Genomic DNA, 19,289 nt, shown 5'->3' on the forward strand with positions numbered 1-19,289 from the left:
CCATGCAGATGGGAAATGAAGGGAAGATTCAATGGAAAAAAAGGTCCCAAGGCAACCAGAACAAGCAGGTTTATTAATGTAGATTCAGGGGCACTAGCTGCTTCCCTGCTTTTCTCTCATCATGTAATATTTTGAAACACTGCATAATCTTTTTCACAATACTAACATATGCTATGTAATCCCTATATTCCTTACAAATGCAAGGAACATAAAGCAGATGTGAAAAACTTTGATGAATGTTTCTATTATATAAAGCAAGAGTCTGCAAATTATGGCTTCTGAGTGCCAGCGGAATTTTAAAACAATGGTTTCTTGGAAAACAGGCATACCATCCATTTGTGTATCATCTGTGGTTGCTTTATGGCAGAATTGAGGACATACTCATGAATAGTTACTATCCCAGATTTTCCAAAAACATTAGCCAATCATGGCTATATAAACGAAAATATTATACTTTTTTGGTGAAAAACTATAAAAAATCAGAAATGTAAAGTTCAACATTTTACATTTTTACTTCCAAACTGAAATAATTCTTCATTGCTCTAAGAAGTTTTAAGCACTTACCTAGAGCTTTTGACAGTTGTGATAAAGTCCTAAGTAATACCAAGAGTATTATTTTACTGATCAAAAAAATCAAAAACAACCCATATTCTCTTGGGGGATGTGACTCAAGAATTGGGAAACAGTAGCCTAAACTTCAGGGTAATGAACAATTTAATAATTAATTTAGCTCAGTTTTCTAACACATTATCTGTCATCATTTCAAGCTCATCTTTGCAAGTTTTAAATGGCTACAAAGACAATGTATAATTGTCTTCCTGTTACTATATTTAGTCTAGTGTCACTTAAAGTTCTAAAGTGTCCCATTAAAGTTATTAATTAGAGTAATCAAAATTATAATCTGGGTGAAATGAACAAGAAGGGAAAGTTTCCTTTTTTAGCTCATTTATTTATGATCCAAGTTATAATCATGCTAATGGTTTCTTCCATCTTCCTGTGGAAATTCTGTAGACCTTCTAGATCACTATACAAGGTGATTTGCCTTAGCTTGGGATTCACCAGTAACCACTGCCCATTCCAGGTATCCAGGGGTCACATCACTACTGACAGACGGTGCTGTCTTGAAACAATGGGACACCATATACTGCCTTTACTAGAAGCTAGAATGGTTCTTCCCAACCTCTTGTGCATTTGGTCAAACTCATGACCAACTATGTCCCAAGACTTTGACCTAAGACTTTGCTCAGTATCCACTTGTCTAACTAGTGGTCATCTGGAAGAAGAAGTTCCAGGGTGGTACCAACTTACGATACCTCCTGTGCTGGCACAGAGGTAAAGTGCATCTTGCTACACAGTTTACAATATTGTGAGGAAGAAGCACATGACTTCAATTATAGAACTGCATGTCTTTGCAAATTTTAGTGTAGTGAAAATGTGAAACCTAAATATTATCAATTATGGTGATGCTTTTCTTAGTTTTAAACTTCTTGAGTAATGCCTTGAATAAGAGTGACCTGGAAAGCTCTATTCTTTAATTCTTTAGCCTAGGAAACACCCCTTCTTTGGTTTATTCATCTTCTTCTGGAGATTCTGTATTTCATTATGAAGTCGTCTGGTCTCTTCTTGGAATCCTTCCTGTAGTAGTCGGGACTGTTCCTAAAAAAAATACAAATGGAAATTGAATAGTGTATATCATTAAGTAAATCTCTAACTACTATCTAGTTTCCACATTCAAGGATTTTTTTTTAATTTTTCATTTATTTATTTTTTATCAAAGGATAATTGTTTTACAGAATTTTGCTGTTTCCTGTCAAATCTCAACATGAATCAGCCATAGGTATACATATATCCCTTCCCTTTTGAAACTCCCTTCCATCTCCCTCCCTGTCTCACCCCTCTAGGTTGATACAGAGCCCCTGTTTGAGTTTCCTGAGCCATACAGCAAATTCCCGTTGGCTATCTATTTTACATATGATAATGTAAGTTTCGATGTTACTCAAAAATATTTAATTTCTTCTTGAAATTTTCTCTATCATTAATTTTCATTATACTTTCTCTTAAGTCTTCTATCTCTGTGATTGCTTTTCCTGAGTGTCCCTGAGTTAAGAAAGATTTTTGACTTGTATCTCCTAACATAAGCTCATCCTGATATGTTGATAAATCTCAATTAGTAGTCTTAATTTTTTCTCCCATTGTTTGTATACAATCTTTGTGGACAACCTAGTGAAATGTTTGGCTTTGAGTCTTCTCTATGCATTTTTATTTTTTATAACACACGCATACACACATAACACAGAAATAGAAGGATTTCCAAAATCTGATACATTGTCTGAATCTTAGAACAGGAAATTTGGCCTAAGCTTCCACAACTTGGTGGCAGAAGGACCAAAATATAGGTGAGGGAATCAGGGTCCCAGACTTGACCATACTGGATTTCTGCACAGCTCAACACATACTAGGAGCAGGGCATAGGAAACCAGTAGGAGTGACAGATAGACACAGCAGTGTGAGTTAAGGAGTCCTTCTGCTTATGAAGGATTTCTTATAGCTAAAGGTCATACCAGATGTGACAGAAAAAAAAAAAAAAATCATGGATCCCTCTAAATGGTGAAGACAGTTCAGATATCTTCCCAAGCATTGTGACCCTATATAAGTTATTTAGTGTTGTCTGAACCTCTCTTCCATCTCCTAAGTATTAGGGACATGACAGGTCTTGCTTTGATATGGATAAGACCTTTTTTTTTTAATCCCTAACAGATAACAGCTACCCTGATTGACAGATACAGTGATAAAAGACTAGGTATGACATAACTGCAAGTAAAATCTTTTAGTAACAAGACACTGTAGGGACCAGTTCAGGCAGACAAACAGGGATTGAAAAGGACAAGTAAGCATGCAAGGTCCTTCTTCTGGGCTCCAGGTTCTCACTGCAGGGCCACATTTGTGACCAGGGAGTGTGGAGGGAAAACAGAACAGGAACCTCACGGTGTTGCACTTAAATACCTGCAGTTTGAGAGCAAGAGTTCTCTCCTGCTCTTCCAATAACTGGGCCCTCTCCCTCTCCATCTTCTCAGTCAGTTGTTTCACATGTTCCTGATGGCTCTTTTCTTTCTGTTCCATCATCTGCTGGTTCTTTATTTGCATTTCCTCCAACATTTTTGCTGCAGCCTGTGCAGATTCAGCTTTCACACGTTCCACTGTCAGGAGGAAGGGGGAAAATAAAAATGTATGTGGAGACCAAGTTGCTTCTTTCTTCCATCTACAATTCCCTATCACTGTTGCTACCTGCTGCATACACCCTACTCAGAAAAGATATCAGCAAATAAGAGACATCTTTTCTCATGTTGCTATAGTTTAAGGCTCCTCGGTTCACCTAGCTGAATTAGTTAGAACTTTAAAGAGCTTTTGAGGCTGTCTAGTCTCTTGACTTGCTCCTCACCTTCAATCGACTTTTCCTTCTCTGAGAGCGTCTGGTCTGTCTGTAGAATTACATCAGTCACAGACTCCTTGGACTTCAAGTATTCCTGAAGAATCTCCTCAGCCTGGGACCCGGACATAATGGGGTTAGTAGTAGGAAATGACTGTAAACACTTATTCATGTTTTCCACCTTTCCCTCTAGGAACTGCTCCTCTTGGCCCTGGTGTACCTGGTGATCAGATTCCCTGTCACTGGGCTGAGCACATGCTCCAGACTGGCCAAGCAAGGTGCCCTCCTGAGCAGAATCCTTTTTAAGAGATTGATATACATGTATATAGTGATTCTCTGTGCTTGTAAACTGAGGGCTCTGATTCTGGAGCTGTTGGTGCTGTGGTCCCTTATGGGGTGAGCTTGTTGGAGAATAAAGGCATCATGGAGAAAGTGGATCTGAATAAAGTGGATAGAGGGAGAATGGGAGGGAGGGAAGTGTAGGGCTGGGGGCAGCCACAGGCGGAGAGATACATGATGACATTATTTGAATTTTTGGATACATCTGGTAATCCAGTTGATAACTCAATTGCTAAATTAGGGTATGCTCTTGTATAAGCACATTGGTTATACCTGGTGTAACAGGCTCCCTGTCCGTGTTTATAGAATGAGAGCCTGAATGACGTTGGTCCTGTAATTGCGCATCTGTGTACAACACACGTCATCACACTGTCACCTCAAGGAGGCATCAGTAGCTTCCCAGAATCAAACTTGGTTACCTGTATGCCCTTTCTGGGCTCCTGAGCATACTTCTTCTTCAGCTCTTGCATCTTCTCAATGAAGAGGCGATAGCCCCCTGGTTTCAAATAAATCCCCTGTTTCACATCTTCTTCTAGAGGACTGAAAATATCCTTCAGTAAAGCAGAGCAATGATCTTCTGATGCTTTAAGATTCTGGTTACAAAAGTCATCTCGCTTTTTATCTAGCTGGGCCTTTAATGTAAAATATAAGTATTAATAAACAGAGGAATTAAAAGAGATTAGCTTGAACTCCAAATTTCTGGAAAAGCTTCTCAAAAACACAAAAGTAAAAAATGTCTGTGACCACTAGAAGAACTCACAGAAATGCAACAAAATCATATCCTTCCTCTTGATCCTGACTTTCTACAGAAGCCCCTTTCTCCATGAGGGTAACCTTCGGAGCAGAGATTACTAGCTACATCCTTCATCTTTGGAGAAAACTCCTAATTTTCCAACTGGACAAATGATTACATGTGGAATAAATGTAACTCAATATAAACCTGCTCATGGATAACTAAGAATAAAATATTCTTTTCTTTTGGCCAAAATATGCCGGAAGCCAGTGTGAGGAATCCCGCCCATGACAAGGTCATGAGGAAGGAAGCTGACATACGAAAGGCGTGCTCAGACTCCAGGGGCCCCTCTGGAAATTCCTAAGCATGTACCCCAACAAAAATCTGCCGGTTTTTGTGCTCTGCTTTTCCACTCTTCTGACATTTTCTGGAAAAAGTCAATTCAGGGCTTTAGTCTTCTGCATTTGAAAGAGTGTTTCAATCCAAAAACCCCTCTGATGGCTTTCTAGCCTGCCTGCAGGACTCATACAGCTGCTCATGTGATTGCTTGAGGCCTCCTGACCGCAGGAGGCACAGGAAGCTTAAAACATCCTAGGAATGTAGGGGCTTCCGAGGAGTCAAAATCTTTAGAATAGGACTGATTAAAGGTTTCATTTGTTGAGTCAATACTTGCTGCCAAATTTTCATATCCTTTGTTTTTAGATATAGTTGGTATATAGAAAAATAAGTAGTAGACCTGGTATTAGCAACATTAGATCTTTGAGTTAAGTACCTTCTTTGTTATAACCCACTGCACCTTTGTTCTATAGAGATGTAACTTTAGTGCTTTAAGGAGATGTAGATTAAAGAAAAACACTTCAGGGGAAACAAAATTAACATTCATTAAGGAAGAGCGCCAAAAACTGTTAACAAGCCTCTTGGCCAAAAGATAATGTAAATCACCTGAGACCTTTTGTATACAAAATGATAAAAGGAAAGAATCTGGGTTGCGAACGCTACATAATTTTGTGTTACCCATTGATCTCCATATTTTATCAAAAGTATAAAAGGCCTTCTGAACAATAAAGGATGGGACCAGCTTCTCGGGCCAGTTTCTCGAACTAGTCTCTCGGCCTGGTTTCTTGGGACTCTGGCTCCCCCCCGTGTCTTTCTCTCTCTCTTCTTCTCTCCCTTCCCTCTCTCTGCTCTTTACTTTAACTTCAGGCTGAATCTCCACCTGGGGCGCGGAGGCTCGCCAGGTCTACTTACTCGCCCTGGCTGTTAAGACCCGCACGAAAGGGAGCTTAAGGCAAGGCACCCTTAGATATTCAAGCGGGTGCCAGTGGCCCAACGTAGATGGTGCAAATTCCTTGTCTGGAATTTTATTGGCCTTCTGCGTAAACCAAGCTATTCAGCCCTCTTCCTCCACTTAATCTTCCTACTACGCTATAGTCTAATCTTATATCAATCAATAAACAAGTCTTTCCACGCCAACGCCGTCCACCCTTCGAATTCCCTGGATCCACCAGGGCTGGACCCCGGCAAAAATATCCAATCAGTCTGATAAAAATGAGTCTGTGATTTGATTAGAAGTTCTGATTATTACTTGTATGCATGTAATGAAATTATAGGGAAGATTATTAGTTTATTCATGAAAGAAAAAAGTTTCAATGCCTCGTAATAAAGTATATCATATATAAAACTGGTTCCTCTTATGATAACAAATAATGTTTAGCAAAATTGCTTTTTACAAAATAAACACATATTTCATTTTTTAGTAATACTTTACAAGAGCCTAATATGTATAAACCGGAGAAAAAAATTACCACTAATTCTTTTTGAAATAATTGGTCTATGTCTTTGAAGGAACTCTTCATGAAGACTTCAGTGGCCTCTTTCTCACTGGCCCTGTGCAGGTCCAGCAGTTCCTTGAGGGTTTCTGTGGGCAGCTGGAGCTTCTGGCTCATCTGCTGGTCATAGTGGGCAATGGCCTTTTGTACTGCGGCCGAGTTCTCTATCTCAGCCAAGACCAGGACTGCATTCTCCATGCAGGGCAGATGCCCCCTGCTGATGGCATTGACATAGGTCTGCACCAGGGTCCCTAGACCTACAATAGAGAACAATGATGATGTTTACTGTAGGCAGAGTGAGGAACTCTCTATTCTAATTCTAATGTTGTTTATTACCAACCATTTATTTTACAGCATCAGCTGAAAACTTGCTAAAAATGCAGACTCTCAGCCTCTGCCCCAGTTTGACTGACTTAGACCCTTCTCTTTGGCAAGATCCTCGGGTGGTATACATACTTCAATGGTTGAGAACCCTTTGTGTTTATTGAGTACATTTACTTCATCTGCAGGTACTGTTAGGCCAGAAACCATCTCTCTCTCTCATTTGTGTCTGTATTATCAACCCTGGTAAGTCCATGGGAAACATTTGATTAATATTTGTGGAGCAAATCAAAATGAGTCCTCCATTTTGCTTATTCTAGCAGAGCGTTATAGGAGACCTTTCTGTGATGTTGGAAGTATTCTGTGCATGCTGTCCAGGGTGGGAGACACTAGCCTCACATAGGTGTGAGCCCTTGAGACATAGCTGTGCGATGAGAATGTTAAATTTCTATATTTTTTATTAGCTACGTTTAAATTTAGATAGACATACCTGTCCATGGACAGCCATGTTGGACAGGGCAGGTCCAGTTTACTAGGACAACTGTCCGCTTTCAGAGCTTTTATTCTTTGCCTTTTGTATCTTTTCTCAACTATGAAGTCTGACTAATAAACCCATCAGAAGTGTTGGTGCCACCTAGAATTTATCACGATAATAGCAGTAGATGTGCACTTTTCAAAGTTGAAGCTACATGGATGTTATCACACCATCCTCTAGTCTTAACAGTGAGAGTGAAGACTGGGAAGAGGACTCACGAGGTCCATCCACCTTGATGCCTCCTGAGAGAGTTTTAGTTTTGGAATTGCTAAAGATGTAGGAACAGAAGGCTGCAGCTTGTTGCACAAATTCAGAATCCAGCTCATCGTCACACAGTTTCTCAAGCTGGCCCAATCTCTTCCTATCAGTGGGCCGATCAAAGATGAAGCATTTCTTCTTTGGGAAGAACTTTCGGATACAGAGTCGAGGCAGATTAAAAGTTTCATCTTTCGGGCTAGTACCTGGAGGAAGAAAAAAGGAATTTGCCTAATGTAGGATCTTGCAAATATTTCCCATAAAAGGTCAAACAGTAAATATTTTAGACTTTGCAAGCCAGATGGTCTAAATCTCCTATTGTAGCCTAAAATCTGTCATAGACAAACTATAAATAAATGGGTATGACATTATTCCAATAAGATCTTACTTACAAAACCAACTGGCAGGCTAGATTGAACAACATTTGCCTGTGGCAATCCTTTACCAGCCCTGAGCTGTGCAGGGTTCATGCTTGTATTTCTTTTCTTCAAATAAATGACCATTCTACTCTTTTGCTAATTACAGCACCACAAGCCCTCAGCATGGATTATATCAATCTAATCACAGCACAGGGCAAGGTGAAAGAAAAAAAAGTTTACTCTTAGAACAGGGAGAAAAATAATCTAAAGCCAAATCTATTATTCAGATAGTAAACAAGCATTACTTCTTAGTAATCACCCCTTGAGAAGCAATAGAAACTAGAGGTAGAAGACGACTGTTGACAGAAAACTAAGGAACAATAGTTTTTAGTGTTTTGTCATCTGTTTACCAATTCTAAGTCCCCTTTACCTTTCCTAAGCTTGAGTGAATTCTCCAGGTACTCATCTGCTGTGATGGCCTCTCCATCTGCTTTCAAGTCTAGGGAGAAATCCCTCAGTGTCCATACAAAGTCTGGAAAGAAGCTCATAAAGTCAGCTGAATCCTCAACCCCATCCACATCAGGTGAGGATCTTGCCCTGATTCTATCTGTCAGCTCCGTCACATAGCTGAGTAGCAAAATAAGGAAAACTGGCATGAATGAACAGTAACTCCTCCCCAATCCTATATTAGTTCCACATACAAAACCTTTGTTTCTCCTTTGTTCTTAACCCAAGGATCCCAAGTATCAGTTCTTCAGTAGGTTATAGGATTTTCCCCTTGCCATTGAATTCTTTTTTATATTTCTCATGTTTGTTTTCACCAGGATTCATAGTTAGTCAGCTGTTTTTTAAAGTTTGGTCTCCCCTCTGACTTTGATGTGCTTTGGATCCCAAAAGGATACTGCAGTTGGTCCATGGCCTGCTGGTTGATAGTTCCCACACTATTGTACACAAAAGTGCTGCTCAAGAGTATTGCTAGGGCAAAGATCCAGGAGTCATTCTGGTTGTCACCCTGGAAATCAGAACATATTTTACCAGGACTGTGTTTGACTCTTATGGCACTTTCCTGATCAGCAGTAGTAAAAGGATGCTCATGTAACTAGAGTTTTTTTTTTTTTTTTTTCTTTCAAGACTGGTGACAAAGAAAACCAAATCCAAGCAAAAATGGCTTTGAATAGTTTTCTAATGTGTTTTGTTTTACCCTGATTCTCATTAGACCCTCTTATGATAATTGGTAGATAACGGCAAAGCAAATAGTCATTGTGGGTGGGCAGTCAAAGGTCTTAAACGTAATTTAAATTTAATTTTTCTCTTTATTTTTACAGAAAAAATTGTCTTAATATTAGGGTACTAATACTTGTTTCTATCTCAGTTGGATATTGTTGTTCACCTCACACTTCCCATTTCTTATAAACATTCCAGACAATACTATGAGGCAAATGTAGATCTAATACACCTGTTTTACAGATCAGAAAGCTGAGATTAAAAGGTCAAATAATTTTAAAAAGTCACTGAGTTACTGACAGACTTTAAAGTTAAAGCCAAGGGTATGGGGCTTTGAAACCTAAATCCCTAACTAAAGTTCTTTGCAGGATAAAATTCATCACTTTGAGTTTATCTGTACTCCCTTTATGCATCTGTGTTATCTGGCTTAGCTTATCCTGCTGCTACTGCTAAGTCGCTTCAGTCGTGACAGACTCTGTGTGACCCCATAGATGGCAGACCACCAGGCTCCCCCATCCCTGGGATTCTCCAGGCAAGAACATTGGAGTGGGTTGCCATTGCCTTCTCCAATGCATGAAAGTGAAAAGTGAAAGTGAAGTCACTCAGTTGTGTCCAACTCTTAGCAACCCCACGGACTGCAGCCTACCAGGCTCCTCCATCCACGGGATTTTCCAGGCAAGAGTACTAGAGTGGGGTGCCATTGCCTTCTCCAGGCTTAGCTTATAGCTTTTTGTTAATTAGGATACTGTTTACTGACCACTATGCTCTTCTTCTAGGATTCTCCTTGTGAATATTTTCCTAACCCCTGGTTCCTAACTTGGTTTCATAGCATATAAACAGAAATGAAAAAACATGGTTAAACAAAGGTCTTATTTAAAGGAAAATTGAAAGTGTAGAGGACATTCACACACGAGGGCTTAGTCCAAACTGGAACCTCATTCCTTACCTTCTCCACATCCCCCAGGCCCTCAGTATCAAGCAGAACTAGAGTACGGTCTGGCTTCTTAGGATGAGGCACACACCACATCCAGATGCCCTTCGTGTGAGACTGCACTGTGGAGCCCAGAGAGAAGCCTGCAAGGGGGCATGGGGAAAAGAGAGGGTGGAATTCTACTATCAGGTGGTTCTGGAAGTTGGGATGCAAGTTAACAAAATCAAGTTTAGGAAAACTGAAACCACAACAAGTATTAATCTTACTTACAATCAGAGAAATAGGAAAATTAGAATATCAAATACTTAAAAAGATGCAAAACCTTTTCATGAGGAAAACAATCAACAAGCTAGAAATTTAAGGAAAATCTCAACATAATAGGAGTCATATAAAAAAAAAAATACAGCCAACATAATATTCAACAATGAAAGAGAGAAAGCTTTCCTTCTACAAAATTTAACCCAAATGGATCAAAGACCTTAGGAGCTATTAATAAAACTATGAAGGTCGTAGAAGAAAATACAGGAGAAAACTTCACAATATTGCATTTAGCAAAGATTTCTTGGAAAAATACCAAAAATATAAATAGCAATAAAAATATATAAGTTGGACTTCATCCAAATTAAAACACTTATGTATCAAAGGACACTGCTGCTGCTGCCAAGTCGCTTCAGTCGTGTTCGACTCTGTGCGACCCCATAGACGGCAGCCCACCAGGCTCCCCCGTCCCTGGGATTCTCCAGGCAAGAGCACTGGAGTGGGTTGCCATGTCCTTCTCCAATGCATGAAAGTGAAAAGTGAAAGTGAAGTCGCTCAGTCGTGTCCGACTCTTAGCGACCTCATGGACTGCAGCCTACCAGGCTCCTTGACCCATGGGATTTTCCAGGCAAGAGTACTGGAGTGGGGTGCCATTGCCTTCTCTGATTAAAGGACACTATTGAGAGTTCAATAGATAACACACAAATTGGGAGAAAATATTTGCTAGTCATAAATCTGATAAAGGATTGATATGCAGAATATATAAATGTCTTACAATTTAACACAAATAAATTAAAGGTCAACCCAATTCAAAACTGAGCAAATGACTTGATAGACATTTCTCCTGAGAAATTATTCAAAAGACCAATGAACACATGAAAAGATCCTCAACATTACTAGTCATTAGGGAAGCACTAAGCAAAACCACAATGTATTAAAACAACCTGCAATGGAAAATAACCTGAAAAAATATATATGTGTATATAGCTGAATCACTTTGCTGTATGCTTAAAACTAACACAATATTGTAAATAAACCGTACTTCGAAAAAAAGCAACAAAACATAGCATATAGCTTATGTGAATCCTGAAAATTAATTGATATTTATAATGAAGTTGGAAAATTTGACACTGAATGAATTTGATAATATTAAAAAAATTTTTACTGTAAGAAACCACAATGAGATACTGCTTCATACCCATTAGGATGGCCATTATCAAAAGACTAAAACAAATGTTGGGGAAAATGTGGAGAAATTGGAACCATTGTGTGTTTCTGATGGGAATGTAAAATGGTAGAGTTTCTGTGGAAAATAATATGGTGATTTCTTTAAAAAGCTTAGCATAGAAGATCATATGATCCAGCAATTCCACTTCTTGGTGTATACCCAAAAGAAGTGAAAGCAGGGACAGAACAGATATTTGAACGCCCATGTTCTTAGTAACATTATTCACAGTAGCCAAAATGAGGAAACAGTCCAAATGTCCATAAATTGGATGACTGGATAAGCAAATGGGTATCACATACAATTACTCAGTCTTAAAATTGAAGAGAATTTGATACACGTTACAACATTGTTGGACCTTGAAGACATCACACTCAGCGAAATAAACCTATCACTAAAGGACAAATAATGTATGATTCTTTACATGAGATTCCAAGACTGGTCAAATTTATAGATAATATAGAATTGTGGTTGTCAAAGCCTGGGGCATTTTTGTTTATTGGGGTATAGAATTCCTGTTGGGGGAAATTTACAGAGATGGATGTTAGTGATGTTTACACAACAGTGTGAATGTACTTAATACCACGGAATTTTTAAAAATGTTACAATGGTAAATTTTGTGGTAAATTTCATGTATGTGTATCCTGCATGAGGGCATGTGCAGTCGTTTCAGCTGTGTCTGACTCTTTGCAACTCCATGGACTGTAACCCACCAGGTTCCCCTGACCATGAGATTTTCCCAGCAAGAATACTGGCATGTATTCTTGCCCGGCCCTCCTCCAGGCGTCTTCCCTACCCAAGGATCAGACCCGGGTCTCTGGCATCTCTGCATTGCAGGTGGATTCTTTACCTGCTGAGCCACTGGGGAAGCCCATGTGTAACTTAACAACAGTTAAAAACAGGAAAAGAAATAAGAATCACCGATACAGATTTAAACATTTTACATCTTAAAGATCAATAGAAATGCTCCCACTACATGAATATTTCTGTAAATGTCTTGTGGTTTATTATTACATAAATTACTTATTTTTTATTACCACATCTGTCTTTCTAGGAAAGGAAAAAATTGTGCTTTGGAGAAAGAAACTAAGACAAAGTGCAAAGAGCTGTGATCTGATACAGGTCGTAGTGATGATAAGAACATAGCTGTGGACTGAAAGCTAGCTTTCAATGTCCCTCCCAGGTCTCTAACTTTCTCTCCTCACATCACTGTGCTGCATGTTGGGAGTGTGGGTGGACAGAAGGGACTTGGCTGGGCTCTGCTGGGGCCACTCACCCTTGTTCTTCCCGGCCAGCTTGTTCATCAGGTAGGACTTGCCTGTGCGGTAGGGGCCCACGATAGCCACCACCACAACAGGCTGCCTGATGGCAGACAGGATCTTCAAAGCTTCTGGATTCACCAGCAGTTGCCCATTAGTGTTCTCAACGAGGCACTCTGGGCCTGGCATGTGGGCCTCTGAGGCCATGTCACCTTGCCTGAAAGGGAAGAGATGGGATGAATTAGAATTTCCAGTCTAAACAGATGAAGAGTCTTCATCAGGTTATTTTGCGTTCAGAAGGAGGAATGTCAAAATCCCCACAATATAACTGTGTGCCTAGTTAACACAGTTAACATCAGCAAAGAGAAAGATGATCCTAATGCATCTGGTGATTTTTTGGCCAGTCACAAAAAACCCTGGCCATTTATGTCAACAGTGAGATATATGAGATAAAATCTGTTTCCTTTTGAAAACTGGAGAAGTATTATCAAAGTAGCTCATTAAAAATATTGATATGACAGTGACTTATCAACATACAATCACCCTCATGAACAAAATCTTTCATTTAATTTACCATTGAAATCTTCTGTTTGGATTCACGTTTAAAAATTTATGAAAGTGAAAATTGCTCAGTTGAGTCCGACTCTTTGTGACCCCATGGACTATAAAATCCATGGAATTCTCCAGGCCAGACTGCTGGAGTGCATAGCTTTCCCCTTCTCCAGGGAATCTTCCTAACCCAGGGATCGAACCCAGGTCTCCTACATAGCAGGTAGATTCTTCACCAGCTGAGCCACCAGGTAAACCCAAGAATACTGGAGTGGGTAGCCTATCCCTTCTCCAGTGGATCTTCCTGACCCAGGAATCAAACTGTGGTCTCCTGCACTGAGGTGCAATTTATACTAGACATTAAATGTAAAACAGAATAGGATTCAGAGAGATTTGGTGCATTTCCTAACTTTGTGTGAAGAGTGAATATTTATTTTTTATTCATTAATTCTTACTATGAATAAAGAATTTCATTAATAAAGGTTCATCAATTGATATATGTCTCTGAACAATTTTTAATGATTTGAAATGCATTTTCTCATTAGCTATCCTTATTTCTACTGAAATAATAGTCCACAGATTTTCTCAAACTTCTTTCCTATAAGTGGAACTGACTTCAGCAAATTTTATAAAAGTCTGTAACCTTGTGAAATACATGGCTTAAAGCTCTTCCAAAAGCTTGCTGTGGGCTTGTAGAAACAAGGGGCTCTAAAACTTAAAATTCATTAGCTTCACAATAAATTCAGTTCAGTTCAGTCACTTAGTCACGTCCAACTCTTTGTAACCCATGGACTGCAATGCGCCAGGCCTCCCTGTCCATTACCAACTCCCGGAGTTTATTTACTCAAACTTATGTCCATCGAATCGGTGATGTCACCCAACCATCTCATCCTCTGTCATCCCCTTCTCCTCCTGCCCTCAATCTTTCCCAGCATCAGGGTCTTTTCAAATGAGTCAGTTCTTCACATCAGGTGGCCAAGTATTGGAGTTTCAGCCTCAACATCAGTCCTTCCAATGAATATTCAGGACTGATTTCCTTTAAGATGGACTGGTCTTCTCCAACACCACAGTTCAAAAGCATCAATTCTTTGGCACTCAGCTTTCTTTAGAGTCCAAGTCTCACATCCATACGTGACTACAGGAGAAACCATAGCCTTGACTAGATGAACCTTTGCTGGCAGAGTAATGTCTCTGCTTTTTAATGTTATTTAGGTTGGTCATAATTTTTCTTCCAAGAAGTAAGCATCATTAATTTCATGGCTGCCATCACCGTCGGCAGTGATTTTGGAGCTCCCAAAAAATAAAGTCTGCCATTGTTTCTACTCTTTTCCCATCAATTTGCCATACAGTGATGGGACCAGATGCCGTGATCTTAGTTTTCCGAATGTTGAGCTTCAAGCCAAATTTTTCACTCTCCTCTTTCACTTTCATCAAGAGGCTCTTTAGTTCTTCTTAACTTTCTGCCATAAGGAAGTGTCATCTATATATGTGAGGTTATTGATATTTCTCTCAGTAATCTTGATTCCAGCTTGTGCTTCATCCAGCCCAGCATTTCTCATGATATACTCTGCATAGAAGTTAAATAAGCAGGGTGACAATATACAGCCTTGACAGACTCCTTTTCCTGTTGGAACCAGTCTGTTGTTCCATGTCCAGGTCCAACTGTTGCTTCTTGACCTGCATACAGATTTCTCAAGAGGCAGGTTAGGTGGTCTGATATTCCCATTTCTTTAATAATTTCCCACAGTTTTTGGTGATCCACACAGTCAAAGGCTTTGGCATAGTCAATAAAGCAGAAATAGATGTTTTTCTGGAACTCTCTTGCTTTTTCAATGATCGAGCGATGTTGACATTTTGATCTCTGGTTCCTCTGCTTTTTCTAAAACCAGCTTGAACATCTGGAAATTCACAGTTCATGTATTACTGAAGCCTGGCTTGGAGAATTTTGAGCATTACTTTACTAGCATGTGAGATGAGTGCAATTGTGCGGTAGTTTGAGCATTCTTTGGCATTGTCTTTTTTGGGGATTGGAAGGAAAACTGACCTTTTCCAACCCCATGACCACTGCTGAGTTTTCCAAATTTGCTGGCATATTGAGAGCAGCACTTTCACAGCATCACCTCTTAGGATTTGAAACAGCTCAGCTGGAATTCCATCACCTCCACTAGCTTTGTTCATAGTTATGCTTCCTAAGGCCCACTTGACTTTGCATTCCAGGCTGTCTGACTTTAGGTGAGTGATCACACCATTATGATCATCTGGGTTGTGAAGATCTTTTTGTATGGTTCTTCTGTGTATTCTTGCTACCTCTGCTTAATATCTTCTGCTTCTGTTAGGTCCATACCATTTCTGTCCTTTATTGAGCCTGTCTTTGCATGAAATGTTCCCTTGGTGTCTCTAATTTTCTTGAAGAGATCTCTAGTCTTTCTCATTGTATTGTTTTCCTCTATTTCTTTGGACTGATCACTGAGGAAGGCTTTCTTATCTCTCCTTGCTATTCTTTGGAACTCTATTCTGGGAAATAGACTCTTTTAGGGCACAGACAGAACCTTGCGTGCACCAGGACCTGGGGGAAGGGAGCAGTGACCAAACAGGAGATTGACCCAGACTTACCTGTGAGTGTCCAGGAGTCTCTGGTGGAGGCGTGGGTTGGTGGTGGCCTGCTGCAGGGTTGGGGGCACTGAGTGTAGCAGTACATGCATGGGACCTTTTGAAGGAGGCCACCATTATCTTCATTATGTCCACCATAGTTTGGCTCCAGGTAAATAGTAAGGAGGGAACACAGGTCCACCCATCAACAGATAATTAGATTAAAGATTTACTGAGCATGGCCCCGCCCATCAGAACAAGACCCAGTTTCCCCCTGAGTCAGTCTCTCCCATCAAGAAGCTTCCATAAGCCCCTTATCCTTCTCCATCAGAGGGCAGACAGAATGAAAACCACAGTCACAGAAAACTAACCAGTCTAATCACATGGACCACAGCCTTGTCTAACTCAATGAAACTATGAGCCCTGCCATGTACGGCCACCCAAGATGGATGGGTCAGGGTGAGAGTTCTGACAAAATGTGGTCCACTGGAAAAGGGAATGGCAAATCACTTCAGTATCCTTGCCTTGAAAACCCCATGAACATTATGAAAAGGCAAAAAGATAGGACACTGAAAGATGAACTCTCCAGGTCAGCAGGTGCCCAATATGCTACTGAAGATTGGTGGACAAATAACTCCAGGAAGAATGAAGAGACAGATCAGTTCAGTTCAGTCGCTAGGTCGGGTCTGACTCTTTGTGACCCCATGAATTGCAGCACGCCAGGCCTCCCTGTCCATCACCAATTCCCGGAGTTAACTCAGACTCACGTCCATTGAGTCAGTGATGCCATCCAGCCATCTCATCCTCTGTAGTCCCCTTCTCCTCCTGCCGCCAATCCCTCCCAGCAACAAAGTCTTTTCCAATGAGTCAATTCTTCCCATGAGGTGGCCAAAGTACTGGAGTTTCAGCTTCAGCATCATTCCGTCCAAAGAAATCTCAGGGCTGATCTCTTTCAGAATGGACTGGTTGGATCTCCTTGCAGTCCAAGGGACTCTCAAGAGTCTTCTCCAACTCCACACTTCAAAAGCATCAATCCTTCAGTGCTCTGCTTTCCTCACAGTCCAACTCTCACATCCATAGAGGACCACTGGAAAAACCACAGCCTTGACTAGAAGGACCTTTGTTGGCAATGTAATGTCTCTGCTTTTCAATATGCTATCTAGGTTGGTCATAACTTTTCTTCCAAAGAGTAAGCATCTTTTAATTTCATGGCTGCAGTCACCATCTGCAGTGATTTTGGAGCCCCCAAAAAATAAAGTCTGACACTGTTTCCACTGTTTCCCCATCTATATCCCATGAAGTGGTGGGACCAGATACCATGATCTTAGTTTTCTGAATGTTGAGCTTTAAGCCAACTTTTTCACTCTCCTCTTTCACTTTCATCAAGAGGCTTTTTAGTTCCTCTTCACTTTCTGCCATAAGGGTGGTGTCATCTGCATATCTGAGGTTATTGATATTTCTCCCCGCAGTCTTGATTCCAGCTTGTGTTCTTCCACTTCAGCATTTCTCATGATGTACTCTGCATATAAGTTAAATAAGCAGGGTGACAATATACAGCCTTGATGTACTCCTTTTCCTATTTGGAACCAGTCTGTTGTTCCATGTCCAGTTCTAACTGTTGCTTCCTGACCTGCATATAGGTTTCTCCAGAGGCAGGTCAGGTGGTCTGGTATTCCCATCTCTTTCAGAATTTTCCGCCGTTTATTGTGATACACAGTCAAAGGCTTTGGCATAGTCAATAAAGCAGAAAGAGATGTTTTTCTGGAACTCTCTTGCTTTTCCCATGATCCAACGGATGTTGGCAATTTGATCTCTGGTTCCTCTGCCTTTTCTAAAACCAGCTTGAACATCTGGAAGTTCATGGTTCACGTATTGCTGAAGCCTGGCTTGGAGAACTTTAAGCATTACTTTACTAGAGTGTGAGATGAGTGCAATTGTGCAGTAGTTTGAGCATTCTTTGGCATTGCCTTTCTTTGGGATTGGAATGAAAACTGACCTTTTCCAGTCCTGTGGCCACTGCTGAGTTTTCCAAATTTGCTGGCATATTGAGTGCAGCACTTTCACAGCATCATCTTTCAGGATTTGAAATAGCTCAACTGGAATTCCATCACATCCATTAGCTTTGTTTGTGGCGATGCTTTCTAAGGCCCACTTGACTTCACATTCCATGATATCTGGCTCTAGATGAGTGATCACACCATCGTGATTATCCAGGTCGTGAAGATCTTTTTTTGTACAGTTCTTCTGTGTATTCTTGCCACCTCTTCTTAATATCTTCTGCTTCTGTTAGGTCCATACCATTTCTGTCCTTTGTCGAGCCCATCTTTGCATGAAATGTTCCCTTGGTATCTCTAATTTTCTTGAAGAGATCTCTAGTCTTTCCCATTCTGTTGTTTTCCTCTATTTCTTTGCATTGATCGCTGAGGAAGGCTTTCTTATCTCTTCTTGCTGTTCTTTGGAACTCTGCATTCAGATGCTTATATCTTTCCTCTTCTCCTTTGCTTTTCGCTTCTCTTCTTTTCAGAGCTATTTGTAAGGCCTCCTCAGACAGCCATTTGCTTTTTTGCATTTCATTTCCATGGGGATGGTCTTGATCCCTGACTCCAGTACATTGCCACAAACCTCCATCCATAGTTCATCAGGTACTGTATCTATCAGATCTAGACCCTTAAATCTATTTCTCACTTCCACTGTATAATCATAAGGGATTGGATTTAGGTCATACCTGAATGGACTATTGGTTTTCCCTACTTTCTTCAATTTAAGTCTGAATTTGGCAATAAGGAGTTCATGATCTGAGCCACAGTCAGCTCCTGGTCATTTTTTTGTTGACTGTATAGAGGTTCTCTATCTTTGGCTGCAAAGAATATAATCAATCTGATTTTGATGTTGACCATCTGGTGATGTCCATGTGTAGAGTCTTCTCTTGTGTTGTTGGAAGAGGGTGTTTGCTCTGACCAGTATGTTCTCTTGGCAAAACTCTATTAGCCTTTGCCCTGCTTCATTCCATACTCCAAGGCCAAATTTGCCTGTTACTCCAGGTGTTTCTTGACTTCCTTTTTTTGCATTCCAGTCTCCTATAATGAAAAGGACATCAATTTGGGGTGTTAGTTCTAAAAGGTCTTATAGGCCTTCATAGAACCATTCAACTTCAACTTTTTCAGCATTACTGGTTGGGGCATAGCCTTGGATTACTGTGATATTGAATGGTTTGCCTTGGAAACAAACAGAGATCATTCTGTCGTTTTGGGGATTGCATCCAAGTACTGCATTTCGGACTCTTTTGTTGACCATGATGGCTACTTCATTTCTTTTAAGGGATTACTGCCTGCAGTAGTAGATATAAGGTCATCTGAGTTAATTTCACCCATTCCAGTCCATTTTAGTTCACTGATTCCTAGAATGTCGACATTCACTCCCGCCATCTCCTATTTGACCACTTACAATTTGCCTTGA

The 19,289-nt window shown here is 40.3% G+C and overlaps 1 protein-coding gene across 1 annotated transcript; it reads right to left on the minus strand.

Moving 5' to 3' along the window:
• Window positions 929-12,906, minus strand: LOC102186299 (guanylate-binding protein 1). Its single transcript, XM_018045715.1, has 10 exons — window positions 12,713-12,906; window positions 9,969-10,096; window positions 8,701-8,810; window positions 8,229-8,425; window positions 7,403-7,645; window positions 6,305-6,585; window positions 4,186-4,398; window positions 3,440-3,542; window positions 3,004-3,197; window positions 929-1,656 (listed from the first exon to the last, which is right to left on the minus strand). Exons 1-10 carry the CDS (start codon window positions 12,900-12,902, stop codon window positions 1,540-1,542), a joined length of 1,776 nt encoding a protein of 591 aa, XP_017901204.1. The 5' UTR covers window positions 12,903-12,906; the 3' UTR covers window positions 929-1,539.

The sequence above is a fragment of the Capra hircus genome, chromosome 3 (genome assembly GCF_001704415.2).
Source record: "Capra hircus breed San Clemente chromosome 3, ASM170441v1, whole genome shotgun sequence".
NCBI lineage: Eukaryota > Metazoa > Chordata > Mammalia > Artiodactyla > Bovidae > Capra > Capra hircus.

Excerpts from the sequence above, each read along its gene's own strand:
- LOC102186299 (XM_018045715.1), bottom strand. The coding sequence starts at position 12,902 with ATGGCCTCAGAGGCCCACATGCCAGGCCCAGAGTGCCTCGTTGAGAAC. Across the intron at positions 4,399-6,304 it reads TATTTCAAAAAGAATTAGTG|GCCCAGCTAGATAAAAAGCG; the intron begins GTAATTTTTTTC and ends TTTACATTAAAG. Across the intron at positions 1,657-3,003 it reads CTCTTGCTCTCAAACTGCAG|GAACAGTCCCGACTACTACA; the intron begins GTATTTAAGTGC and ends TATTTTTTTTAG.